Source organism: Necator americanus, chromosome III (genome assembly GCF_031761385.1).
Source record: "Necator americanus strain Aroian chromosome III, whole genome shotgun sequence".
In the NCBI taxonomy this organism is placed as follows: Eukaryota; Metazoa; Nematoda; class Chromadorea; order Rhabditida; family Ancylostomatidae; genus Necator; species Necator americanus.
In genome coordinates this window covers 27,013,926-27,040,596 of record NC_087373.1, presented here as the reverse complement: position 1 = coordinate 27,040,596, position 26,671 = coordinate 27,013,926, and the positions used below count along the sequence as shown (strand labels likewise).

At 41.2% G+C, this 26,671-nt stretch overlaps 6 protein-coding genes across 7 annotated transcripts in view; 4 read left to right on the top strand and 2 right to left on the bottom strand.

Moving 5' to 3' along the window:
* Positions 1 to 380: 380 nt before the first annotated feature.
* Positions 381 to 7,716, bottom strand: RB195_011070 (uncharacterized protein; the record flags this gene model as incomplete). Its single annotated transcript, XM_064192329.1, has 16 exons — positions 381 to 521; positions 578 to 709; positions 1,504 to 1,654; positions 2,262 to 2,330; positions 2,448 to 2,583; positions 4,024 to 4,186; positions 4,263 to 4,343; positions 4,405 to 4,587; positions 4,668 to 4,853; positions 5,032 to 5,288; positions 5,341 to 5,497; positions 6,484 to 6,567; positions 6,627 to 6,817; positions 6,872 to 7,055; positions 7,164 to 7,268; positions 7,642 to 7,716. The coding sequence occupies 16 exons, from the start codon at positions 7,714 to 7,716 to the stop codon at positions 381 to 383; spliced, it is 2,295 nt and encodes a 764-aa protein (XP_064049912.1).
* Positions 7,717 to 8,142: 426 nt separating this feature from the next.
* RB195_011069 (uncharacterized protein) lies at positions 8,143 to 8,553 on the top strand (the record flags this gene model as incomplete). The annotated part of the gene is made up of 1 exon (XM_064192328.1): positions 8,143 to 8,553. The coding sequence occupies one exon, from the start codon at positions 8,143 to 8,145 to the stop codon at positions 8,551 to 8,553; it is 411 nt and encodes a 136-aa protein (XP_064049911.1).
* A 27-nt stretch (positions 8,554 to 8,580) lies between these two features.
* On the top strand, positions 8,581 to 9,147 carry RB195_011068 (uncharacterized protein; the record flags this gene model as incomplete). The annotated part of the gene is made up of 1 exon (XM_064192327.1): positions 8,581 to 9,147. The coding sequence occupies one exon, from the start codon at positions 8,581 to 8,583 to the stop codon at positions 9,145 to 9,147; it is 567 nt and encodes a 188-aa protein (XP_064049910.1).
* A 458-nt stretch (positions 9,148 to 9,605) lies between these two features.
* On the top strand, positions 9,606 to 10,262 carry RB195_011067 (uncharacterized protein; the record flags this gene model as incomplete). The annotated part of the gene is made up of 1 exon (XM_064192326.1): positions 9,606 to 10,262. One exon carries the CDS (start codon positions 9,606 to 9,608, stop codon positions 10,260 to 10,262), a length of 657 nt encoding a protein of 218 aa, XP_064049909.1.
* Positions 10,263 to 10,319: 57 nt separating this feature from the next.
* Positions 10,320 to 10,613, top strand: RB195_011066 (uncharacterized protein; the record flags this gene model as incomplete). The annotated part of the gene is made up of 1 exon (XM_064192325.1): positions 10,320 to 10,613. The coding sequence occupies one exon, from the start codon at positions 10,320 to 10,322 to the stop codon at positions 10,611 to 10,613; it is 294 nt and encodes a 97-aa protein (XP_064049908.1).
* A 1,057-nt stretch (positions 10,614 to 11,670) lies between these two features.
* The window catches only part of RB195_011065 (uncharacterized protein), a gene marked incomplete at both ends in the record, with an annotated part of 34,108 nt that continues 19,107 nt past the window's right edge, over positions 11,671 to 26,671 (bottom strand). Inside the window, 39 exons of one of the 2 annotated variants that reach the window (XM_064192323.1) lie at positions 11,671 to 11,800; positions 11,854 to 11,978; positions 12,318 to 12,413; positions 12,489 to 12,650; positions 12,707 to 12,833; positions 12,946 to 13,070; positions 13,549 to 13,702; positions 13,791 to 13,882; positions 13,972 to 14,081; positions 14,376 to 14,512; positions 14,575 to 14,689; positions 14,795 to 14,885; positions 15,022 to 15,177; positions 15,535 to 15,706; positions 15,934 to 16,109; positions 16,208 to 16,325; positions 16,385 to 16,470; positions 16,605 to 16,663; positions 16,799 to 16,879; positions 16,942 to 17,344; positions 18,051 to 18,193; positions 18,252 to 18,408; positions 19,160 to 19,295; positions 19,352 to 19,539; positions 19,593 to 19,670; positions 19,877 to 20,035; positions 20,127 to 20,222; positions 20,288 to 20,366; positions 22,602 to 22,746; positions 22,816 to 22,921; positions 22,979 to 23,101; positions 23,156 to 23,311; positions 23,415 to 23,499; positions 23,615 to 23,699; positions 23,759 to 23,806; positions 23,894 to 23,990; positions 24,048 to 24,138; positions 24,217 to 24,350; positions 24,762 to 24,911. In XM_064192323.1, the coding sequence (XP_064049906.1) occupies positions 11,671 to 11,800; positions 11,854 to 11,978; positions 12,318 to 12,413; positions 12,489 to 12,650; positions 12,707 to 12,833; positions 12,946 to 13,070; positions 13,549 to 13,702; positions 13,791 to 13,882; positions 13,972 to 14,081; positions 14,376 to 14,512; positions 14,575 to 14,689; positions 14,795 to 14,885; positions 15,022 to 15,177; positions 15,535 to 15,706; positions 15,934 to 16,109; positions 16,208 to 16,325; positions 16,385 to 16,470; positions 16,605 to 16,663; positions 16,799 to 16,879; positions 16,942 to 17,344; positions 18,051 to 18,193; positions 18,252 to 18,408; positions 19,160 to 19,295; positions 19,352 to 19,539; positions 19,593 to 19,670; positions 19,877 to 20,035; positions 20,127 to 20,222; positions 20,288 to 20,366; positions 22,602 to 22,746; positions 22,816 to 22,921; positions 22,979 to 23,101; positions 23,156 to 23,311; positions 23,415 to 23,499; positions 23,615 to 23,699; positions 23,759 to 23,806; positions 23,894 to 23,990; positions 24,048 to 24,138; positions 24,217 to 24,350; positions 24,762 to 24,911 (4,971 nt within the window). The remainder of the gene's footprint in view (positions 11,801 to 11,853; positions 11,979 to 12,317; positions 12,414 to 12,488; positions 12,651 to 12,706; positions 12,834 to 12,945; positions 13,071 to 13,548; positions 13,703 to 13,790; positions 13,883 to 13,971; positions 14,082 to 14,375; positions 14,513 to 14,574; positions 14,690 to 14,794; positions 14,886 to 15,021; positions 15,178 to 15,534; positions 15,707 to 15,933; positions 16,110 to 16,207; positions 16,326 to 16,384; positions 16,471 to 16,604; positions 16,664 to 16,798; positions 16,880 to 16,941; positions 17,345 to 18,050; positions 18,194 to 18,251; positions 18,409 to 19,159; positions 19,296 to 19,351; positions 19,540 to 19,592; positions 19,671 to 19,876; positions 20,036 to 20,126; positions 20,223 to 20,287; positions 20,367 to 22,601; positions 22,747 to 22,815; positions 22,922 to 22,978; positions 23,102 to 23,155; positions 23,312 to 23,414; positions 23,500 to 23,614; positions 23,700 to 23,758; positions 23,807 to 23,893; positions 23,991 to 24,047; positions 24,139 to 24,216; positions 24,351 to 24,761; positions 24,912 to 26,671) is intronic. The other variant, XM_064192324.1, reaches the window with a different exon arrangement.

Genomic DNA, 26,671 nt, shown 5'->3' with positions numbered 1-26,671 from the left:
TAACAAAGCATGCTGCTCCTTCTTAATAAAAGGGTTCAAAAGAGTAAGAATTCTATCGCACCTCCTGTAAGTGCAAGTAAGGACACACAGACCGGCAAGAGAAATACCACTACATAAATGAAAACTTAAATTATATGATTTTATCCCGATTTTTAACAATTTTTACAAGTAAAATGAGAAACTGTGCAACACTAAGATTAGCATTCGAGGCAATGTATATACCAGTATTTGAACCACCTTAAATATCTCCAGAAAATCACACAAGATAACAGGAACAAGAGCACGAAATAAAGGCATAAGAAGAACCGTTCCCGCTGCAGTATGTACAGAAAGAGGAAACAATTATGTAGTAGACTCATAGCCTTCCTTTCCTCACAGATTTAACCGAGTTCAGATGAATCAGCCAGGGGATTAGGTTTGCAGAGCTCCGGCGGTATCCCAAGGTAGACACAAAATTCACTTCCGTTCATTACAGACACCATATTCGACTGAGGAGCATAGCGAGCACGGAAGGCAATCAGCTGAATGTCGTAATTAGATATGTTTATCTCAGACAGTCGTTTCATTTCAAACGTACCCTATGCTGTTCCAAAATATGTTCTGCAATTCCAGGCTCAACGACGTTCTGTCGACACACTTTGCAGTGACGTACTCTTTTCGGTTGGTCTAACATATGTTGTCTCATGAAGTGGTCAATCAGCATCACACCCTAAAAAGCGAAGAACGCTATATTCCGAAACTTAAAGTATTTGGGGTTTACGAAACTAGAGAATGCGCCAAATGCATGAAAAATAGAATGCAAATCTAACGTGCAAGAGACAAAGCGGACGGTTGACGGGACTATAGGAGAAGTTGGGTACACAATACTTTCAGCTAGCTTTTGAGTGTTTTCGGAAGGTGGATATATCGATGCAACTAGTATATAGCAGAATTGGTGTTCTTCACCATGAACGAAACGCCTTTTCACAGAAGAATGATGAGATTTAAAAAAATGAGAGCGATCGTCTTTTTTCTCATAACACAAACTCTCTGGAATTCAATTCATAAGAAGCGGGTGTAGCGCAGTCGGCAAGAGGTTCTGCTGTCAACACGATCGTTCGGAGGTTCGAATCCGCCCTGGTGCTCACCAAGCCTTTCATCCCTCCAGGAATGATAAATTGGCGCCAGACTTGTCTGAGAGGATAACAACGCGGACTTGACACATCGGTTAGCCCCGCAGGCCAGTTACACGTTCGTAAAACCTCAAACGATTCTGAACTGAAACTGATTTTCTAGACTAAAGTTTTCTGAAGCAATAGTAAAAAATCTCCAGAAAGAAGTTGACATATATACATACATTCTGTTTTCTCTACTGTTCCAAACAAATCCTAGTACTGAAAAAGTAATATCCAGAAGATACCATATTTTTTTCGATTATACCGTCAACGTAGAACATATCAAACACAAAGGAAACGCGCGGGGAGCTATAACTAATGGAGATAACGCGGTTGTAGAAAAACACACCGTTGGGTCTTGTCCCATAGGTGCCATGCACGTTTTACAGGCAATAAATCGTTTCATTGCATGCACTAGTTCGTGTGAGACTTTGACTCCATTGACCTCACGCTGCCATGGGTCAGCGACTCCGCATAAGTAGCAACATGTGACGTCACAACTGAAATAGCAATAACGAATACAACAAAGAATCAGAAACCACATAGTTTTTCATGGAATGAATCTAACTACTATCATTTACTTTCTCTGCACAGTAATCTTTGGTGTCTTAAGCACAACAACTTGTTACAGTGATTTCCGCTTTCAGTAGGAACGACTTGAGTTTTAAATTATCTAATCTTAGTAGATAAATTTATACTTGAAGAGCATATATGGCGTTTAGGAAAGAAAAACTAACGGTAGAATCACGGCGTTTAGGAAAGAAAAACTAACGGTAGAATCAAACTTCGATATTTTCTCTTTGGTTTACAAAGAAGACAAGAGAAAAAAAACAAGATGTTTTGTTAAAACAATTGAACTCTATCTGAGAATACACTCCTATAGATTTGAAACCGATGGGCAGAAGAGGAATGTAAGATAAAGTGTCGATTGTCATCCACAAACCCCACTGAAAAACGACTGGAGAATCGGTAAAATGAACTACTGTAAAATGAAAGTCTATCAAAAATTATTACGATCAAGATTATGTTGAACAATTATATTATGTTGAACAATGTCCACTGAATTAACGTATACAATTTTTTAATATATAGAGTAACACCGCACACCTGTGCTTCTCGTGTACACCGTTGTGGAAAGCCATCTTCCCCGAATTGAAAAACCGTGTTGCGCAATTACTGTAAAGAAGTGATAATGATCATAAACCTAAGAAGTGATAGTGATCATAAACTTACGAAAAACTGAAAATGTCATTACAAACATGTATGACTACACTATTAAAAATTAATCCTTACTCAGACGAGAACGAGAACTGCCCGGAATGAGCATGATTTATATGCTTCCGCAGTGTTTGCACAGAAGGAAACGCCGCACTGCAGTTTCTCAACGGACAGTGCAACGAATAAACCACTTGAATCGAGGTACTGCCAGCTGCAAAGTAAAATGTTTAACTGTAGATACTTGATAGTTTTGCGTGATCACGCGCATAGTCGCAATCTGCCCGCCGGGTCTATTCCTAGAGAGATTCTAACATCGTTGGTTTCGTGGTATGCTGCCTTTGAATGATGAGATCAGTACTACTTCGGAGGTAATGTAACGTAAGATCAGGAACTGACTTCACTAGGATTCTTCTGACAGAACAATAGCGCTTATAGTGTACTGAAAGTTAAGGACACCCGGTAAGATATTGTTTTCGGTATCGTTTCGATGCGGATATTCCTGACTAATAGTTTTTTTTTTTGGAGACTGTAACTCTTCAAGCTCTCTGATACGAGGATAAGTAAGGCAATCTCTTAAATTGGGTTAAGAAAAACTGTTCACTGTTTATCCACTTAAATCTTCAAAAAGAGACTATATGAACAGTTCTCCTACGTCTGTATGCTCTTTGTTCATAATTCAACATTTACTAAACCTCTAAGAGGTTAAAGAACAGTGTTTTTCTTTCTTCTTGCATGATTCATCTTCTTCGAATAACACCATACTGTACAATTGATCATACAGTAGTTCTATGTCTGGAGAGGAGAAAAATTAAGAAAAAGGAGGAAAACCCTCCAACATCGAAAGATTGCTCAGAAACAAAGGCAGGCAAGTCAACATTTGCTGTTGCAATGCGCGCAGTATGGGGTTGAAGTTTAAAGGCATCACCCCACGGATCTGGGGTGGTACGGATTTCCGGTGGAGTATTCGTATACGGGATTATAGATTATTGAGAGAAGGATGATTCTGTCCATTTCTTTTTAACTGCCGTAAAAAACGGCCCGAAAGGTACGGCTTCGAGCGTCCCGGCGCACTATTTTCAACAAGGAGTTCGATTGGAGCGCGGCAGAATGCTCGAAGCCGTATCTTCCAGGCCGTTTTTTACGGCAATTAAAAAGAAATGGACGGAATCACCCACCTCTCCATAATCTACGATCCCGTATACGAATACTCCACCTGAAATTCATACCACTCCAGGTTCGTGGGGTGATGCCTTTAAAGGCAGCATACCACGAGTTTGACGCAGTAAGTCGATCCACGGGATAAACCAGAGATAAAGTGGTAGATGGCGGGATATGAGGTGGTTCCACTCATCTTGCCTTCATCTTCGTAAAAAAAATCTTCGCAATTGCTTGTGCGCGCATACAAGAGTGGCGCGTTGCAACTGAAATCGTCGTAAACAACGATTTTTACTTTTACGGTTTTTACCACACCGTTTTTTACTACTACTTGTGAGAGATGAGCGGAACCACTCCGAAATTCGCTATCTACAACCTCATCTCCATCTTTCCCAGCGGATTCTTCACCACATCAGACTCGTTGTATGCTGCCTCTAAGATTTAACTACGGAAAGAAGCTATCCAAAATCTAGAAGGATTGAGAAATTACACTCACGATTTCTTTGACTGTGTTTCGAAACAAAATGCTCTATCATCTCTTGCTCGGTTCGGATGACATCGACAGTGCTGAAGCACTCCATACAAACGAATTTGTGTTGAAGTTCATGAAAACGATGGACAAGCACGTCATTGCATGAGTTCAGAGGGCGAGCACATTTCTACAAGTTATTGATAAAAAGAGTTAAATTAATTACTCAATTGATAGCTGACCACGGCAGTTTCTTAGGAACAAACCTCATCGTTACATTTGACAAGCTCCTGAACAATCTTTAGCATCATTGCAACAGTGTTGGAATTTTGACCTTTCTCCATGCCCTAAAATTGAGGAAATGAAACAAAAACTTGAACTACGAACTAAGGTACTCATAGTACATACATCGAGAAGTTTGTTGAAAGCTTGAGAGAATTCAGCATTCAACATGGCGAATAATGGGAAATCCAAAACAGGTAGTTCTGATATGGAAGAGGGGTTCTTCGCAATGACACCTGAAGGGCTGATTAACACGGCACGTGGGTTGAAATGGCGAATGCAGAGCCGAGGTGAATGAGTGACACGGAACTGAAAACATGTTCAACAAAAAATAAGTCAAGAATTTTCACTCCAAACAATTGGGAAGTGTAAACTCAAAACATGCTCACCGCATTAAGCACTTCCTGTGCCAAAGGACCAGTCAGAGAACGACAAATATGATTTGCCCATTGCTCCTTGAGCGTAGGAGGAAGGACTGGCACGGTAATCATGTAGTCTACACAAAAACTTGTTGCACGACAACTTCCGTTAGGCACTACGATATTGCAAACAACACATCGCTGCACCACATGCTGCTGGAACAAGGAGATTCGAACAATAATTCGGTTAAAAAACGTAATTTCTTGTTTCTCCACACCTAAAAGTGAGGTCCTAAAGGCACCACTTTCTAAAACTAACACTTTTTACGGAACGTTAGATAAGTGCGCGTAAAATTAAAGGGGATAGTGCAAGGGATTCCAAGACCAAACTCACCGTTCCAGGTAGGCCATTAGCGGTAGACGCAATAGGTCTACACGGAGACGCTGGTACTGGATGGTTCGTCAAAATGGTGACGCAAGCCGGGTCAGGATAGAACAGTCCTTTATGATAGTTGTTCAGAAGCAATGCACTATTCAAATGAGTCGGCGGCAAATTTGAGATATGCTGGCCAGACGAGTCGAAGCACTGTGGTGAGTAGTGCCAGCGACAGAAACAAAAAAGAGCTCGGCTGTGACGTCGATTAACTGTTTCTGTAACGGCGACATTATTGGTGAGAATATTTGCAGAGATAATCTGTCGAACCTCTTATGAATGAGTTCAGTGAAGAGAATAAAGTTTGTGCAGCTATGGGATGAACTTCTCTGAACTTTATGCAGAGCGAATTCACAGCTTCGTATGCTCTGTTTTGAGGTTCGCAAATCATTGGTACATTACGGCATCGGCAGAACATACAAGCAGCCTGGAAGGCAAATCAGAACGATAAATATAAGGGAATATAGGGTACAAAATTAATAAAACAGCAACAAAAGTTAGTTTTTGCATCAAATGGAATTCACAGGTGTGAAATACCATCTATAAATCCCATTAGTCATTAGTCATTAGTCAAACCTAGTACGTTGTTACTCTTAAGAGGATAGGTCAGGAACATCACTCTTTCCCATTATCTAGATAATCCTGCAGGAGAAGAAACAGTAAGCATCGGCACACTCACGCATTTATAACTCACAACCTAGATACGCCTGTATGACTGATTTGCACCCTAATAACTACATCATAATCATATTTTCTAAAGTCGTATGCCAAACCAGTTTCATTCTAAAGGAGTTCAGAATGTAGGAACATGAGCAGATGTACTAGTTCTTTTCTCCTTGTCTGAACAGACATGTTTGTAATGGGAATCGCTGTAATGGAAAGAAAATGGCAAGACAGTCCTCCCCATAATGCTCATATTTATAGCTCTAATAGTTCGTTCTTTAGCACAGTGCAACCGTTACGAATAAATCTGGACAAGGTGCGCTCATGTACACAAAAGTTTATCTATATCAAGACCAAATGTTACATGTGATTCCGCAGTTGTGGAGTCTGACGAAAATCGGCACCTTCTTGATATCTTCGTTAACTCGTAGATCTAGATCTGGTCGTAGATTCGGTACCTTCTCATGCTATGAGACATTAAGTCTTGTATAACCAATTAAACAGCAAGTCCCCCAACAATTTTCCGAATTTGATTTTTTGATCAATGAAGCTGATAGTAGTACTTGCTGCCTGGTTTTCGTATATGTTATTAGACAAAAAGCAAAATGATGAGAAAAATGTCTCTTTCTCCATGGTTACTGATCGTTATAAAAAAAAACTCTCCTTAGCACACCCAGAACTTAAAAATTAAAGATTGATTTTAAAAAATAACAGGAAGGAAAACATTTAACAGGAAGTAAGCCAAATTACCTGCGACTGCAAATGAGGAACCGGGGTACTGTTCAAGGTTTGACGCAAAGCTGTAATATCTCCACCCGGTTGACTAGCATAAACCTGTAACAATTTCTTTACCATGCGGCATATTCTGACTCACAGGGTCGGAAACATAGTACCTGATGAGGAGATGATAAGAGTGGTGCAGAGGTAATTTGAGGAACGCTGGAACCTGCAATTGCAGCACGACGACGGTTTGCTACCTCGCAGGTAGAGACGCACGCAGTAGGTCGTAAATGATCGGAGGAGAGTGGTTGATTTACAGGAGTTAAAACAGGAGGTACATTATTAGAAGGTCGAGACGATGACCCTAAAAATTGTACTAGAGCACAATTCTTCAGTAACAAAAGAAGAAAAAACTAGCCTGTATAGGTAAGAGACATCCCACGGTTGTGTTCGTTAATTTTGAATCGTGACTGCAGCATATCAATCATATTTTCGGAGTATACGTTCTTCACGACGATTCCCTCTGGTACAACTGATGGCATTTCACCAGGATTTTCGCGATTCGTAGCACAAAGATGGGAATGCCAACGATTTTGATTAACCTAAATCAGATGAATGAACTGTACACAGTTGCAGGACAGAAACATGTCCGAAATCATTATTACAAATGTATACAATCAAAACTAGCTTGATTACAATAAATAACGTACTAGTGCTGAACATCTTGAAGGGTCTTCTGGACACGTTGTGAAAGCGTCACCGAATGTTATAAATGAACGATGACTACAAAGAGTAGGTACAGCAAAACGAGTTACCTAGAAGAGAGGACATCATCCATCATCTCTGAGTGGAAAAACGTTGAACAAGAGATTAAAGAAAACCAACTAACTAAATGTTAAATGTGAGCACCAGCAAGGTGGTCTCAACCAATACACTTGGTGAAAAATCCAGTAACAAAAAGGCGAAATTAAATTGAGTTGCATCAGGAATGACTTCCGTTGATTTGTTTTGTTGTTTTGTTTTGTCGTTCCCGTGCAGGCTTTTGTAAAAATAGATATAAAGTATTTTTTAACAACTATCTATTCCTGTAACTACTGTTTGGGGCCGCGTATACGAGTCTGATTGCTACCTGCAGGTAGTGGCCCTGCTTTAACTAAACGCAATCAGGCGTTCGAGTGCATATATAACCTGCACTGTTATATGGCGAAAGCTTCCCATACATTGCAAAAAGGTGGTGTCGTCCAGCACACCGCCAAAGCCCATAACCTGAAAGGTCAACTGCCTGAAGGGAGCATGGAATCTTTGGCAACAACCATTCGTTTCGTCACGCTGAACTGCCGAACATTATCGAGTGAACTCCAGCAAGCCGCTCTATCCAGATTTCTGCGATATCTCTTTGTGCCCTTTGCTGCACTGCAGGAAACACGCATGAGAGATCGGCCCGTCATCAGCATCGAAAATTACACCATATACTGCGCTGATGAGAACAAAGTAGGTGGCTGCGCGATAGCTGTGAGGAACGATTACAAGAACCTGGTGGAGGAATTTGGCTCAACGTCGTCTAGATGCGCCTTTTTATGACTGCGGGATCGCAGAGGACGTAAACTCTGGATCGTAAGTGCTCACACACCTACGGAAACCGCTGAGGACAACAGTAAGGACGCCTTCTATGATGAACTCAATGCGTTGATGTCTAAAATACCAAGCCAGCAGGTGATCATTGTCGGAATCGACGCAAATGCGAAGATGGGACACGAACAGCAATCCGATGTGCAAGGAAAATGGTACTATGCAGCGGAGCACACGTCGGACAACGGTGACCGTCTGGTCGACTTGTGCGAACAGACGGGCCTCATCATCGCTTCCACATTTAAGAGGAATCGCCATCAGCTCACGTGGCAGGGGTCAACCCTTTTAACGCCTAAAGAGCAGCGCAAGCGGAAGATGAGGACTCTTAAGCTTCAGCTCGACTACGTTCTGGCGAGGAACATTCCTCAGTCAGATATCCGAAAGTCTAGAGCTGTTTGGGACGTCGCGTTCGACTCTGACTACCGTCCAGTTCTTCTCAGCTTCAAGATACGGTTCCACAAGAGAAACTGAGGAGTTCCTCTTCAACCGAAAATCGACATGGCAGGCCTGAAAGACGATGAATGCAGAACAAAATTCCGCCAACGTGTGTCTATTCATGTTGGAGTACGGACCAGGAAGAAGCTTAGCGATGCGGATTCCTTCACAAAGTGCATCCAGGACGCTGCAAGGGAAACGCTCCCGGTTCTATTGCCGCGGAAAAAGTTTGCTTTTGCATCTGCGGAAACAGAATCCACATACAATTCTGTATGTGTCGCGCGCAGCGCTGGTGACTTCATCCAGGAAAAGCGTCTTAGAAGGAAACTGCGTCGTCAACTGCAACAAGACCGCGATAACGAGTGGACGTCAAGAGCGATGGAGTTTGAGAAGGCTCTATTAAAACAGTATAGCGGCAAAATGAAAAGATGTTCCCTTGTCCTCAACACTGCCAATGGGGTAGCTGTCGGTGAAGTAACCCTTCCAATTTGGAAGGAACACTTCAAGACCTTGCTGAACCGGCTAGCACCTCTCCTAGCTCCTGAACTCGAACACGTTCATAGACCGACATATGCGGTTAACGAGGAGCCACCGACCGAGTCGGAGGTCTGGTCTATATTCAAAAAATGAAGAATGGGAAATCTGGTGGAGACGACGGGATTAGCGCAGAAATGCTGAAATATCTTCCTCCGTCTGTGATTCCTGTAATGACAAAGATTATCTATTCAATATGGATAGACGAAAAGATACCTTACTCGTGGAGACACGCTATCATAATTCCCCTCCACAAGAAGTTATCCGTCACGGACTCTAGGAATTATCGAGGAATCTCTTTGCTGCGGGTTATGTACAAGGTATTGGAGCGCATTATCCTGGACCGACTCATTAAACATCGCGAAGAAAAAACGCGCGACGAGCAAGCTGGCTTTCGTCCTGGCCGATCTACAATTGACCAGGTGTTCATCGTAATCATCGTGATCGAAATCTGGTAGCGGTATGCCGCGTTCGACTCTCCTCACCGAGGCCGTCTTCTCAACGCGCTCCGCGCCGATGGAGTTCCAGGAAAATTCGTTCGCTTGCTTGATGACATGAATCAACGAACAAATGCTGCAGTTCAAACACCAGCCGGATGTACAACACCGTTTGAAGTAGTAACTGGAGTAAGACAAGGGGCAGTGGCAGGACCTTTCCTATTCAATTTCGCAATCGACGACATTATGCGAAGAACAGTCGACCAGTGTCCTGCCGACATTGTCTTAGCACCATCAGGGTGCCCCTTGACTGAACTCGAGTACGCCGACGATGTTGTTATATTCGCGGAAAGCAGTGCGAAACTTCAACATGTTATCAATCTTGCATCGAAGCTGGCTGCAGCCTATGGACTACGCCTACGCCCTGATAAATGCAAGCAGATGTGCATCTCTTCGAGACCTCGAACGGAAATCAGGGTGGACGGACAACCCATAGAACTCGTCGATGAGTTCTGCTACCTAGGCTGTACGCTGAAGAACAATGGCAGCTACGAGAGAGATGTTCAACAAAGATGCGCTAAGGCCACTTCTGCATTTAACTCCTTAATGAAATGCCTGTGGTCGACCCCCATCACCAACGAAGTCAAGCTGCGAGTCTTCCTATCCGCAATTCGCCCCATCATGATGTACGGATCGGAGACTTGGGCAACGGTTATGGAGAGGCTTGACTGCACGGAACGAAAGCTGCTTAGACGGCTACTTGGCTACTTTTAGCCTAGGGTATGTCACAATGAAGATCTTTACGCAGAAATTGATGTGGTATACCGGCGTATGACACGTGGAAGACATCAACATCTTGAAGGGGTTCTGAGGAGTTCGTCGGGTTCGAGCTGGAAGAAGCCACCTGGCCGAAAAAAATTCTGGACTGAGGCGGTGAAAGAGGACCTGAAGACACTAGGCGTGGATAGGCAGTTCAGGCGAGACGTAAGGTTTCGCAGAATATGGAATAGTGACAAATGGATTGATTCTGTGCAAGATCTCGCAGAAGACCGAGAAGGTTGGGCAGAGCTGTGTTCAAGGACGGCACACCTCGGCGAAGATGCGGGTAATCGCGTCAGGGGATGACATCAGCCCGCCGATTAAGTCAAGTAAGTCAAGTGTGTATATACTACATATATATATATATATATATATATATATATATATATACACATACATATATATACATATATATATATATATACACGTATATATATACATATATATATACGTACACATATGTACATATATGTGTATTTGTGCGTGTATTTATTGTGTATGTGTATGTATGTATTTATGCATGTATGTATGTACGTGTGTGTGTTTGTCTGTGTCACGAAAATACTCAAAAAGATGCGAAACTTTCCGCCGTTGGAAACCGAACTAGCACCACCCAGCTGATGGGCTAGAATCCTGCCGCTGAGCCACTGTCAAGAACTGTTTGAATATATACGAAACACCTGGTAGGGCAGCTTACTTTTAGTCATGTGTTAAGCAGAGCACATAACCCTTTATCAGCATGTTCACCTCCAACTCCACAAAGCAGTAAAAGTGACTAGAACCTTGAACACAGATGGATTGAAAGTTTCTGTTAAGTGCATTAACAAATCACAAAATTATCGCATTCTTTTTCGGAATATAATCGGGTGAAAAAGACATAAAGCACAGTGCAGTCGCGTAAGCGGCTGCGCTCGAAGTGGTACAATAGAGATGGCAGTGGGAATCGTGATGGGACCATCATGAACTGCAGCAATGAACGATGGTAGTAAGAGTCCTCCGTCGATGCTAACCGCAACGCTTCACCGCGCCGCTTCGGGTTAGCATCGACGGAGTCAGGTCAAAACTGAACTGAATTTCGGTGTAGGCGCAGAAGTTGCGCAACTACACCGAAATTCAGTTCAATTTTGACCTGACTGTACACACTATATGAATTATGTCTGCTACTTCCGTCTTTGTGTGTTTGTGTTCCTTTTTTTTGTTAAAAATCGCAAAGTTTCCAGCGCTTCCATTTTCCATGTTGTTGTGGATAAAAAAAAACCGTAATCTAGATCTATGACAAACTCGTTTTTAGTTCTTTTTGTGCGGTTTAAGGTCGAATCTTGAACATATTTTTGCTTCGAAGAAGTAAGGACGGGGTAGGGCGTCAAATGAACGGATTGGTGTCGGAAGGCAAAAAGGGAAGGCAAGTTTCACGAAGCTGAAGTGGTGCATCAGCACCGGAAGGCGAAAGATAAGGTGGCACGAGTTCCACAACGACAGATTGTGCGCCCACGCTGGAAAGTACTAAGATTGGTTGGATGGGTCCTTCAGCGTCAGATAGATGTACCTACGCCGGAACGCAAAAGGGTGTAGTGAGATGGGTTCTACTCCATATCGATCTGCTTTCTGAGTTTCAGTTAGCTGCGCCTGTGCCAGAAAGCAGTAGGATTGAGTCGCACGTGTCGAACATCGCTAGACAGGCATGTTACCACCAGAAGCAGTGGAACATCCCGCAGCGTCATAAAGAAGCCACTACCAAAATTTCCCAGAAAGTCCCAGAAAGCAGTAAAATGAGGTGAGGCGAGTGGTATACACGACAGATCACCGAAATTTACTCCTCCGCATGTCTACTCCTCTACACATTACACTCATAATGGTTGCCCCATGATTTCTTCAGAAACTATACAGTCACAGAAGAAGTGTGAAATCCAGCCATAGCCGGATGCTCATTTCAGATTGGTTTGTCAACTAAGTAATGTAAATGTAATGACAACTCTCAGTAAGCTTTACCGGACAGAAATAGTGGGATACCTTCATCGCCTCTGCTTGTTTGTGTGCAGCCTCATCATTTGGTTGGAAGTACAGCTCAGAAGCGATCGCAAATCCGAGGGAGCGGAGTAATGTTTGCTTAACGAGCACATAGACCAATCACAAGCAAGTCGTTGAAAACTGACAAGAAAACGTGTATCAGAAACAACTTACCAACGATGCACGTGGACTTTCCTTGTTGCCACCGGAACACTCACGCATGATAGTGTGGGCGAATATACGATCCAAATTTGCAGAGCCAACCAAACAATTCTTACAGAAGGCAATGATAGGGACACTGTGTTCAATGTAGAGATGAAAATATATAGCAGACTCCTGTATAGCGAAATGTGAATACTTTAGAGTATTAGGATATATGAAAAATAACTTACACTACAGTATATTTTGTTAGGATTGCATTTCAAGCAGCGATACGAAAGCTTTCCACTGTCATGCTTCTTATGATGGTCACGCAAATTTGAATCCGTCAAGCAAATGCTGCTGCATTTCTCACATGGACTATAACGACCATTTTAAAATATAGCAGCTGATTTGATTACATAATTTGATATGATTTCACATATCTCATGAAAGTGACAAATGATAAAAAAAAAATCGAGAAAGAGCTCACAATGCCGGTCCCTTCACCATATGTTGCGCAAGATGTTTGCGTGCTCTCTGTGGATCTTCGAATGCAACTGCACACTGCTGACATAAATACATAAAGCATTCCATCCCCAGAGGGACACCATACACCTAAAATAAATGTCCAATCTTAGAGCAAATTAGCTTGTTTCTTTGAATCCTTCGCAAATAACTGCATCAATAGCAACATGCATAAAGGATAAAAGATAAAGTTCCTGGCGTTAATCAATACACTTGGGATGCGCCCCCACGTTCACTTCTATTCAGAATCGTTTGAAGTTTACGAACGTGTAACTGGCCTAAACAATGACTTGCGGTGGCTAGCCGATGTGTCAAGTCAGTGTTTTTATCGCGATCGTGCAGGAAGCGGAACCTCCAACCGCTACGCTACACCCGCCCACTGCAAAAAAGCAACATGTATAAGAAGAGAAAATGACGAGTTGTCCAATTATTGCGGACAGCTTCATTTGAAATAGCTGCAACTTGCCAATTTCAGACATAATCTCGCTCCATAAACTACTCTGACATGTTTCTTAGCACTTTCTTCACAACTATGCACCTACAGTCCTAAGTATAATTCAAAAGAAACCTCATCACAAGTATCCGACACGATATCGTTGCGATGTGAATTCTGCTCATGATGACGGCATGTGGACTCACGAAGAAATGTTTCGCTGCACATAGAGCATTTATACTTTTTCTCACGTGTTGAAGCAATAGAATGTGAGATTGAGCCGGTCGGCCTAAAAAAGCAAAGCGTCGAAGGATTACTAGAAACGTCAAGGTCTGAACTGAATTGAAACGAATATTATGAGAAAATTAAAAACTTACAGCTCAACAACACTCAACATCATGAGGTCGTCGTCACCTTCGTTGACCGTATGTACCACAAGAGATGATGTAGACAGTGAAGGTGGCAGGGGCTGGAACATTCGAACACTGTTTTGCTGAAGAGTAATTTAAGCCGAACAAGAAGTAGATATGCTACAGCAAAGTATAGCATAATACTAACTTCTCCCATCTCATCAATGACAAGGATGTCATCTTCCCCATCGTCAGCAACAGAACTTTTGGGTACTGCACTTTGTGGTTCCTCTCTTTCCTCTCGAATGACCGCAGCTTCTAAGAGGAAGTCATTTAACAGAATATATAGTCGGGCCAAAACCACATGAATCACGAGTGCAATTGCGGTGCATTTGCGTACGCGCTCGAAAGGACGCAGCGAAGGAAGTAGTTGGAACCGAGTTGGGTCCGTCGCAAACTGCAGCGATGGGTGGTGTCACCAAGGGTTTCACCACGCTCCCAGCCGCTAGGTTTCGAGAGAAACTGCGTACGCGATTGCATACGCGCTTCATGTCGTTTTGAGCCTACTATAAATATACTACCAAATTGTCAAGTCGCTGATGATTTCCTTACCGTTCTCTATAATAATTACAGATGGAGGTGGACCTAAGTCGTCGAGGAGTCCAGCCAGTACTTGTCGCTGTTTCTCTAGCACAGAGGGTGAATTGCCGTCACGTGAATTGCTACCTTCGACGGGATGGAAGTCGTCCCTAAAACATGAAAATAAACGAGTACCGAAGATAGAAAAAGAACGATGTTCAGGAAAACTAACATTTGCGATTCCTCTAGTATATCCATGCGTACGATATCTTCATCACCGGTATTGTCTTCTAACGTTACAGAAGGTGCTGAATCAGCATCGGACGTTTCCATTAACTCATTCGTATCTAATGCATAAAAGTCTGATGAAGTCAACAAAAAGAAATGCGCGAAAATCATGGCACACATGACAGATGCGGACCTTTACTAAATAGTACAAAGGACATGAATACCTTGCTCCGAACCGGATCCACCTCCTTTTCTAGAACGCTTTCTCTCTCTTAAGGATTTCCGTAACTCAACACATAAATTTTCTTCCGTTGTCTGAAAATTATCTTCCAAATGTCTGATAAAATGCTGGAAAGAAATTGTCCTGGTTTTTCCAAGACAAGATAACATAATTGAGGGAACAACAAGTAACGTTATAGTGTTTATTTTAATAAAAGAGAGGAATACTTACGTTTACAAACATATCAATATTCTTGCAGGTTAACAGTGATCGTTCCGGGGTGCATACTTCAGAGGACTCCGTTAAATGACTCAGAACATGCTCTCTTAATGCCTCAAGAGGTTCATTGTTGCACAGCATGCAATGAAGATCCTTTGTATGTTCTTTCTGAAAGAAATTTCAAATAAGACAAAACAGCAAGTGACCAACCATTCATGTCTCAGTTATCTAATGAAAAATAGAAAATCCAGAAACATCTACTTTGGAAAGCACACAAATCGCTCAGAGATAAGAATTCAGAAATTTTGCTGATAAATTACGTAAACCACTGCCGGGAAAAATGGAAATATAAGCAGTAGAAAGAGATACTAGTTTGATAAAGGTTTTTTTATAACCACAATTAAATGCTTTAATCAGAGATATTCTCTCGTAATGCTGGAAGATTCATTTTCTGTTATATCTTTCATTTGGATTTATTTTTGTTTTCACGCACACATTAACACAAATAAATTATTTGTAACTTACAATGAAATGCTCCGCACTGTCCCCCAAGACCTTAGCGCGACCGCCATTCAACGAAGCAGCAAACTTCAGATCACAACCAGTACATGTGACGGTAAGCAAAGTTTTCGTACGACATTGATGTTGCGCAAAAGTCGAAAAGTGTGAAAATCCACGACGGCACTCACACATGAATCTGGAAGCAAGAAAACAGCTGCATCAAAAATGTAGCAGTGACATTTCTGAGCAACTGTTGCCCTGACCCCATTCCGACTGGTAGTTAAAGCAGCAATAGTCAACAGTGCACCGCGAAAAAAAAAGAACGCACAGCACGAAAAAAGGTTTAGATTGTGTATCTCTAAACATGTAACTAGTGCATAAAAGAGCACCAGGAAATAGTGAATTACATAAACAAAAACTCACCTATCAAAGACAGCTCTGTGCGTCCTTCGGTGTGAGATGCGATCATTTTTGCGCGGAAGCTTATCGCCACAGATGAGGCACGGAGCCATATAGCAGTCGGATATCAAGTGTTGAAATACTTGAGATTTCCGAACATTGAAGTCACAAAAAGAGCATACAGCATAATCAGAAAAATCCTGAACGACCAAAGTATGAATGCAGAACAATTTCAAAAACCGAGAAGAGGTGCAACTATGATAACTCACAAACCAGAAGGGAATGAAATAAAACGTACTTCTTTATTCAAATCCAGTGGAGTTGTATGCTTTATGTGGATGTGATCGAGATACAATTCCGCAGTGTCCAAAGACGAACAAGGAGGATCACATAAATAGCATGTGCTTGTTATTTCCCTGCAATTATAAAAAGGACAGAAACCATGAGCGCTAGTGGGAGGTTGAATCCGACTCACGTATGTAGCTTGTAGTGTTTCCTTAACGCATCATGTGAACGCAATGTAAGACCACAAAGTTCACATTCCGGAGTTTCCTGCATCGCCTAAAGGATCATAAAAGAAAAGCACAAATAAACTTAGACAATAAAGAAGCAGAATAGTCAAACATTATGCAAAGAGCAAATGACGGTTCAAATAATTTGAAGTGGATAAAGATGCCACGAAACGCAACACATACCTCCAAAACCTCGTCAACTTGCGAAACATCATTTGCTGTCGTATTATTGCTCGGATCACCTTCAAATAACAAAATGACAAAAGTAGGCAATATCTATTGCTGTAATAAGATGTCGTAACTAATCCTAATTTCTCGATGACAATATCTTTGCAAATTTTAATGTCCTCTTATGACAAGATATAACATTATTTTACCATATTTTTGTTGCTCATTGTTACTAGACAGAGCTGGTTCCGAGATTGGGAGTGATGAAACAGGCTTGTTTCCAGCTTCATCTGAACAAATTTATGAATGAGACTGAGAGATTAAAACACGTTAGCTATATAAGACAGCTTACCACGACTGCAATGATCACTTGAACTTCCAGAAACCTCGAAAACTTGGACATCTTCTGTTACAAAAGTTCCAGTGTCTAAAATAGGAACGCAATTCGCACCGTTCATCCCATGCTCGATCTCGCGTTCTTCTATGGTTAACTCGGTAAACCCGTTAGAGACACTGGCAGCAGAGGGCTGGTTTTCATTCTCAAGTATTTGAACAGAAGGAGGATTCATATAGTGAAGTATCTGGACTGAAGGCGGTGATGCTTCGTCGAAAATAACCACGGGTGATTTCCCGGTACAAGCTGCTGGAGTCGAGTTCTTTTTTGGTGATTTAACCTTTCTGGGATGTGGAGTCGTAGAAGATGCTGGTGAACCAGTAGCTGGTCGGAAATGTGAAGGGCTGCTAGCGAGTACGTTCTGAAAAGTGAGAAGTATTTAAATTCAAATAAGTTATGAATAAGTAGTATAATAATAACGAGTAATAATAAATGTCAACGTTCGACGTAATCAAAGTCGCCGAAGTCGGATGGTTGCAAAAGTCGCGATCGCAATTATCGCATCAGACGAACAGATTACAACAACGATTTCGAATATCTTCACATCGGATTGTCAGGAAATACTTAATGCATCTTGAATGCTTGGAGCTAAAAACAGCCAAGGGAAACCATTGACCCATCTTTAGCATACAATCTCGCTTTCCACATTCCTAACTCGAACATTCCACGCTTCAAGAGAGACCGTCTAATTTTGCTGTTGACGGAACACGATTACCTAGTTCTAATGTAAACGTTTTTCATATTAATTATGTCAATTGATATGAAAATCACATACGGTAGTGATTTTCATATTAATTGACATAATTAATTAATCGTACTGACTGGAGGTTTGTTGACTGCACTGACCATAAAATTACATTAACTCTCAAATATGCAACTTAACACTGATTGATAAAATTTAGCATCAAATCACAATCATCACATACGTATTTGTCGTCACAGGAAACCGTGAGCTAATTTTCGAAATAGGTTGAAATAATTCAGAAAAATGTCTTTCGAATGTTATTTTAAAGAAAATTCGAAACTGAATAATTATTAATTTTGACAGTAAACGACCAAAATCAAACCTGATTCTTCATTTTAGCCATTAGTGCCTCCTTTCTTCTCTCTTCAAGATTAACAGGAAGAGAGCCGTTCTCCGTAAGGCCTATGGCCTTGTTGATCGTTCGGGATGTCACAGAGAAAAAAGCAGGCCTATCATCCACCAAATCTGAATGTCTCCCTAAGAGCATCGAAAAAGTGATGAAAGTACACTATGTAAACACAACCTGGAGCTTCAGGCGGTTCATACTCAACCTTCAAGAAAATTCCGTGATCTACAATCATGTGTATACGCAATCCAAGCACAGAACACACAGTAGTTGAACATTCCCAACATTTGATACGAGTATTGGGCACTCCATTCCCAGTATATACACAGAACACCTGAAATATGAGATGAAAAAAATACTATGATTTCATTTCTTTTTAGGTGAAGCTTTATTATTGGTCTGACGTTTCGACAAACTCGTCTTTATCAAAGACCTGAAAATGAATCAAGGTCTTTGATGCCATGCATATCCTAATCAAACTCCTCCTCTCTCCTTGCCGAGCAAGCCTCACCAATTAGCGGAGCTGGTGAACCGCCGCGTTCTTCGAGATTGTCACCAAGGCGAATTTCGCCTTGGTGACAACTATGATTTCAATATAGCTTAACTTTTGAGAAGGAAAGGTTTCGTAGCTGGATTAGATACATTAGAATCGGACGACAAACATGTACATGAGAAGTAAAAATAAAACTCGAGGACACTTGGTCGGTTTTATAGAAAATAGAAAATTTCCACGGAGTAGTCGTGTAGGGAAGGGAATTGAGGGAAGACTTTTCACCCAAAACCTGTACGTATGCGAGTGGGTAGAAAAAAAAAACACTTGTTTCTTCGCTCTTAAATTTTGAAGTACAACAAGAAAGTCAGACAGAAACAAATTCAGTAGTGCTCACATGGCAAGACACACAATGGTCTGCTTAGCAAAGCACTGCAGCTATTTGCTAAGCATACTTCTCACCGTTAATTAAACTTTACGTAAAACAGCGAAGCCTTCGCGACTACAACGTAGTGGAAGACTTATGTCCTCGCTTGGGAACAAACTTAACTAAACAAAAAAAAACTTGGGAAAATATAAGCGTTCCAAAACTAACCAGTAAATCATTGTCGAGATCAAAAGGTGCTTGACTATTCTCATCACAACGCAGTTCTGGGCAACAAAGAGATAGATGGGCAAAGACTGCCTTGACTCCAACACATACACAATGGCAACGTCGACACATCAAAATTCTAAATTTTCCAATACGATAAGACATCAACGTACTGAATTATAAGCGTAAACGAACTTTGAAAAGAGTCCGATGTGTGAAGGATTGTGTTTCTTCGACAAAGTTTTTCCACCAGCAAGTCTACAATTTCTCGAAAACTTTCTCGCAATGTCATCTGCCAGTTTTGTGCCTGTCCCGGAACTGCGGTCTTCCACAAGACATTCGTATTCGGTACTGACAGAATTGTACAATCTTGAAGACTCTTCCTAGAAACACCTCATAACGAACACAAGAAGGAAAAATAATGGTCAATTAGTACCGTTTCATCTTTAGAATTCACTGCAGTGTAGAAAAAACTGTTCAGCCTCAACACACCCTCGCAATCGAAAGAGTCACCCTGAAATATTACACATAAAATAAATACAGCGTACCAAGTTACAGTTACAGTTGAAGATACCAAACTCCCCCAACAACAGTTAATTATTGCGATGATCGTAGTTCTACAACAACTGTACTGTTTCAGTCAATCTCATTCTAGTTTTCTTAACAGGTTTATTGCTCTGCGGCAAATGAACATTCAAAAGGAAATTATACTAGACACACCAGAAGCTTTCGCAATTTGGCAGCTGCTTCATCCGTTGGGAGTGGGTCATCCTCAACTTCGTCTGGATCTTTTTTGCACGCAGGACCAGATCTACGTTTGCGATCTCGTCTATTCGATTTTTTCCTAACTGTCGATGATTCCCATACATCAATAAATTGCTAAATATTCGAAAACAGAGGTATGAACAACATCATATCTCAAAAATTTAATCAAAGTTCCGAAAGTAAAGCTATTTTGAAAAAAAAATACCATTGACAACTTAGAATTGAATACAGCAGACGAAACGCCTCCATAGATGAGCGCACCAGCTGAAGAAAGATTTGGCCCACAGCTTGGAACTCCACCCTGTAGACACATTTTTTTTTTCAGAGAATTATTTCAGCAGATTCTGTTAGCAATCAACAACTGACCGTGATAAATGTACAAATTCGAGACAAATGCAAAGCGAGATAGCAAGCTTTTGTACCCAAATGTGATAAAAGATGTTCTCTGAAATAAGAACAGCACTATAGAAGGAATTATATAGCAAATACCGCTTGATAAGCCTGGTTAGAAGCCAACAAGATCTAATGCCTTTCCCAGTTGCATCAAACATAATAAATTAGGGAGTTTCAAAACAGAAATTTCGATTTTCACATTGAAGAGGCTCTGTTTTGAGTTTCAAAGCTTGAGTCTAACTTCAGAGTACACTTAATTTAGAGGGTGACAGCCGAGAAAAGAACCATCATAGCTTGCCAGCCGTCCACAAGCTGAAGGGAGTCGCAGCATCGCCTCTGACTATCGCATGTATGTAACTCAGGAATATGGAAGTGACCACGTTCAATCCTCTCTAGTAATCCGGAAAAAAAAGAGTGTGAAGAAGTTTTGCGCAATTCCATCCTTCCTTCGTGCAAGTTACTACGGGTAATACAACGCGAGTAATCCGCAACGCATCACAGTTTGTGGCCACTGGGATCGGTGCAACCAAGGCTATTTCTCACGCCTTTTTCTGGATCACTATTCGAAAAATGACCCCAATCCCCCCTCCCCCTCCCTCAAACTACAGCCTTACATCTATCTGTTCCTGGACAGAGCAACACAATCAACTGCGTGAAATGTTGGAAACAGAAGTACATGAAGCTCGCTGCAGCTGTGTAAGCGGCGCGGTGGAGTTAGCAGTTGGAACCGAGGTCTGACTTCGCGAACTGCAGCGATGAAAAGTGTCCCCGTCGATCCGAATGGCTATGCTATACGGCACCGCTTCGAGAGCAGCTGCATATGCAATTACATCAGGCTTCATGCCGTTTTGACCCGACTAAATGCTGTCCTCAAGAGTGGTGTCTTTTAGTCAATGTTGTGAACTACACTGTTACACGTACTAGTGAAGAGCACGGAGGAGGCAATGTTCACTCTATCACACTAGAATCAGATTTCACTGAAACTTTTAACCGTGCTATTATCATCAGATCCATTAAGAACACTCGTCCTTCTGAACAGATTGCTTGAACTCAAGAAAGACTCTTCACTTTTTAATCACTTAAATCCTCAAAAAGAGACTATATCAAATGTTTTTCTACATCTATATGCTTTGTTCGTAATCAAACATTTACTAAAGCACTAACAGGTTGAGGTGTGGTGTTTTTCTTTCTTTTTGCGTGATTCATCTTCTTCGCATAACTCCATATTGTATAATTGATCGTACAGTAAATCCATGTTTGGAGAGAAGAAAAATCAAGAAAAAAGAAAAAAAAACATCCAACGTTGAAAGATTGCTCAGAAACGCTCAAAAGGCAAGCAAGTCAACATTTACTGTTGCAATGAGCGCAGTATGGGGTGCAGCTGCTTTCGTGTTCAATGACAATTAATATTAATATTGGCAATAATTGTAGCCACAACAGCAAAGAATATTATAAATATGTAATAGTTATTTGTATGCTCGAACTTTCTAAATAGATCATACATTCAGTTTACAGGTGCCGAAAAGGTGGAGACGGACCCTTCTACTTCTAATTTCAGATGTTTAAAGGCAGCATATCACGAATCTGAGGTGGTGAGGGGATCTGCGGGATCAACCTGAGATAGAGTGGTAGATGGCGCGATTTGGGGTGACTCCGCTCATCTACCTTAACGGCATCACCCCACAGATCTGTGGTGGTACGAGTTTCAGCCGGGTAATGCCTATCCTCCTAGGTTAGGGGAGGAAGGTGATTCTGTTCATCTCTCCCTGTATCAGTGTAAACGGACGACCGCGGAACGCTGTTTCTTACGGCGCCACCCTTGCGCCATCCCGCGTGCGACTTGTCGAAAAGCAGGACGAAAAGCAGGGGGGGGGGGGCTAAGGTTGCGCATTGCAACAGAAGTCGTCGTAAGAAACAGCGTTCTGGGATCGTTCGTTTACATTGATACAGGGAAAGATGAACGGAATCCCCCTCTTCCCCACAATCTACAACCCCGTATAGGCATTACCCGGGTGAAACACGTATCACTCCAGATTTGTGGAGTGATGCCTTTAAATATCGTAAAAAAGAACAGCATGAGAAAGTACACTCTCCGTCCCCTTCAGCAGCCTATTCATTGGCTTCACTTGAATAGGTTGGTGAGGAAACATCGCGTCAGCGAGAATTCAAAATATAAAATTAAAAGGGACAACTCTCAAAGCAAATGATTTTGAGGATTTCTTTACTCCAATTCCGCAGAGAACAACAACGAAAAGAGAGAAAGAAGTAAAGATTCTAGAAGATTCACCTGAAAAATGCCTCTTGACTGAACTGCAGTTTACACTCCGGGCAAAGTCTTTTGATGCTTTCCTCATGAGAGAGAAAATGTGATTCCAGTGCATCTACGCTGTCGAAGTCGCTCTTCTGGCAATGTGGGCATACCATTTGAATACCTGAAAATATTCAAGCTTAACCTGTGAAATGAATAACTACTTCGGGTTTTCGGTAGACGGCAGACAAACCTTTGATTGCCGAAGTCATAGTTTGTATCCGCAGACGCATCTTAACCGTGAAATCCTCATGGGAATAAATGACTAGTGGAACCAATTTCTCGGCATTGTGAAGCATCTGAGGATATGATTATCAATATGGAAAATACACATAAAACGTAGAATGGTATCATACATGAAAGTCGACGATATCGTTCCAATGAGAAATTGAAGACTCTCCAATGTACGAAGCTCGAATTAGAAGTTGCGAACCACAATCAGTGCACACCATTATTAAGGTGGCGAAATTCATTTGAAACTACAAACTGTGAGATGTCAAAGAAAGATGATGTTAGCAACGAAGACAACTGACCTCTAGTTCACCTGATGAGTTTATTCGCTGTACTAACGCTGTAGCAAATTCTTCACAACCATCGTGGGCTTTCAGTGCGTCAAGGGAGGGGAATACTAATCCACAAAAGTGGCAGGCAAATAGATAGGCGCAAGAATGGTGTTCTAGCATATGACCCTAAAAAACAGGTGGTACTAGCAACTCTAATGAGAAAAGGTCCTACTACCATAAATGAAAATGTAGTGTGCACGTCACGACTGAAATCTCTGTGGTAACGTGCCTGGTAATGAACAGCATTAGTCAAACGTTCAGATCCTAGAGAACAAAGAGGACAGTGAATTCTTCGGGATTTGCAGGCTTCATATCTGAAATTGAAGCAATTGATCTACAATGCAATCTTGCTCCACTTGTTTAAAAAAGGTAAAGAGGGAAAAGGGAAAACGTGGTGTTATTACTGAAGTTTTTATAGAGATGAAATACCTCCGAAAATCCTCTAAAGAGCGCCGATCTTTGAGCAAATGTTCACTAGGAGGCATATTGCATGCGTTCTTGCCCATTACTTCCTCTAGAATTAGAACAGGCTATGTTGAGAAAACAAAAAAAACTTTAGCATGCTTGACTTACTTTCATTCGTTTGCGTTTCATTGATAAAGAGCGGCATCTCATCTTCCACTAAATTTGTTGAAATTAAAGAAGGATTTTAGGCATAACAATAGCTACTTGCGTACAATTCTCAACAGGATGAACGGAACTCAGTACCTCCTTTTCTTTGAAGGTCGGATGTGTGCTCCATGCGGGCACGGTCACGAGCTGCATACTCGTATTTCCGTCTTTCTTTCCAGTCTAGTCTGTTATACTGCAATAATAAAAACAAGTCTATACTTAGTCGAATGCAGCTTATAATATTTCTTACCAGAATACGAGCAGCCTGGAGGTAACGAACAACTGAGGTAGCAGATTTCAGGAAAGATTGCCGATTAGTCAACTCTTTCTTGACTTCGTCGCTAAATCCAAGTCCCATGGACGTAATTAGTTATTAAAAATTGATCTCAAATTAATCACAACAAATATGTGAAACTCACAACGATCGTTTAATACTCTCGTCAGTATTCGATCGCAAAAATTCAATGTACCCTCCTCGTAACCCCTTTGAGGTGGCAAGCGCTATCGCCTCGCTTACAAGATGGGAATGAGATGTTTGAGGAGGAACAGGCGCCTATAAAGAAATTCATACCAATCTGCGTTAGGTTGAGGTTCAACCAAGCCCCTCATCTCATAAATAAGAAAAACTTACGCTGAATGCTTAAGAAAAATATGTTTCGCTAGAACCAAAGTTGGTGCTGTACTCTGCCATGAATAAAAAATTGACAATACTGTAGTTGCTCATGGGATCTAATCAATACCTCGCTTTCAACCAATACCTATCATAAAAATAATCATCATCGCCAACCTTCAACATCCCCGCTAATGTCGGCTAAGTATACTGGGACACTCTAAGAAAGAACCACATTCACATCTATGGTCGATATGAAAGCAAATAAAGAAGAAATTACCAGTCCTTACACTTATAATGTACATCTAAAACAAACTTGTCTATCCCACAAACGCAGAAAAAACTGAAACCAACCATTGTTTTAGGGATTTTTGGGAGCGGAGTTTGCGAGAGAATGATCCTTGTTCTGTTCTTATTGTTGGAATGAACCGGTTCTCGTCTACGCAGTGAAGGCCTAGACGATTTCTTCGATATGTTGGCGGTCCTCTTTGAAGCAGAGACAGGCTTAAAAAGAAAGCATGAGAATTTTATAACAAGGAACAAGAACATAGTAAAATTTTAGCAAGCCGCAAATAGCGAGAAAACATTCTTGGTTTGAGAAAAACTACGAAAAAAAAAGGCGTATGCACAGAAAATTCTTTGGATCTCAACGTAACTACACATTTAGTCCAATTTCATAAACTCGTGAGCCTACATAAAATTGGCACATGCCTATCTAAAGAACAATGAAGAAAAAAGAACGAGAATGGAAACAAGCAAGCTTCAAAATGATAGAATAAATGAGTTGATCCGACTAGGAAAGGAATAAAACTATGAAGGATTTCCTGAGAAAAAAGAATCCCACATGAAAGTAATCGCTCTTTTTTTCTCTCTGCCGAGAGATCTCTACAGAACTTAACAATCTATACTCAAAGATAAGTATTAAGAAAAATGTCATTACTATCAATATAACAATTAACAAACAACAATGCTCAGAACTGTGGGTACTTCATGAGGCCAGAATCAGGCGAATAATGACTGAGTATTTGAAAAGACTACTGGGTAATGTCAACCATAATAATTATGGTTTTTCTGATAATACTGAACATTTCTGGGATATCTTTCAAGCCGATCTTGTTGAATGCAAACGAACAAAAGTGGAAAGGTAACTAAAACGTAGGTCTTCGGGTAAGACGTAGTTTGGGGGCATTCAACTGCGCTTTTATTTCTAGAATTGAATACCTACGTTAGTCTAATATTTTGTAGCGTCCTAAAACCCAAAAAAAGGAAGATATGGCTTCCAGAAATAAGAGTGCAGTTGAGAACCGACACAAAAAATACGCTTAAAATAATAAAACACTCAAAATAGGTTAATGTTCAATATAAATATTATATTGGAAGAAGCAGGCTAACAGGAGTATTCATAAACGGAAAATCAAGCAACTGCATACCGATAAATCTTTTGTAACAAAGGAAATAGAACTCCTCAAAAAGATCCCATCCGCTTTTCATTTAAAGAAACAAAAGCCAAAATAACAACAAAATTCAAAATGAGCCAGATGAAGGAATTTAGTGGAACGAAGGATCTTTCTATAACAGTCAGTTGCGTCATGTTTATGTGGTTGAAAAAGTTTTAGTTCTCAGGAAAAACTGGACGGAAGCAACTAGTAAATGTAATATAAGGATGTTATTCTCAAAATGTAATTACGAAATACTTGACGCTCTTCTGCGACATGTGTGATGCTGGTTCGACGAACAGTGTGGAGAAATCCCAGTGGAGTCAAGAAGAAAAAAATTTGTCATTAAAAATGACTAGCGGCACTAACTAATTAACAAGAAAGAAGAGAATAAAGGAATCCTTATGAGTCGTACACAGCTCCCGTATGTAGTTGAGGGTGCGCTCAACCCACATTTACCAAGTCCTTTCGTGAACGCACGATTGTGGTGCACCTCCCAAAACGAAACCATCCGGTTCAATCTTACACTAATCCAGGGATTGAATAGAGCAAAACAGGTACATGTCAAAGCCCTGCAATCCGTGCATGTCGTGTATATTCGTGTGGGTTGTGAAATTGCGCCCAAACTTCTGTGGTGACGGCACAATTCTCATCAAGTGTGTCGGCTGCCGGGTCTATGGGCTTCGTTTTCCACTTCTTGATTTTGTGAAGCGGGGAATATTGCGAAATGAAAGTGGGGACAACTGCATCTATACTCATTATCCTAAGAATCACGGTTCAATTGTTTGGCGCTATATGCTAGCCTAACGTCGAGCCCACACCGAACTC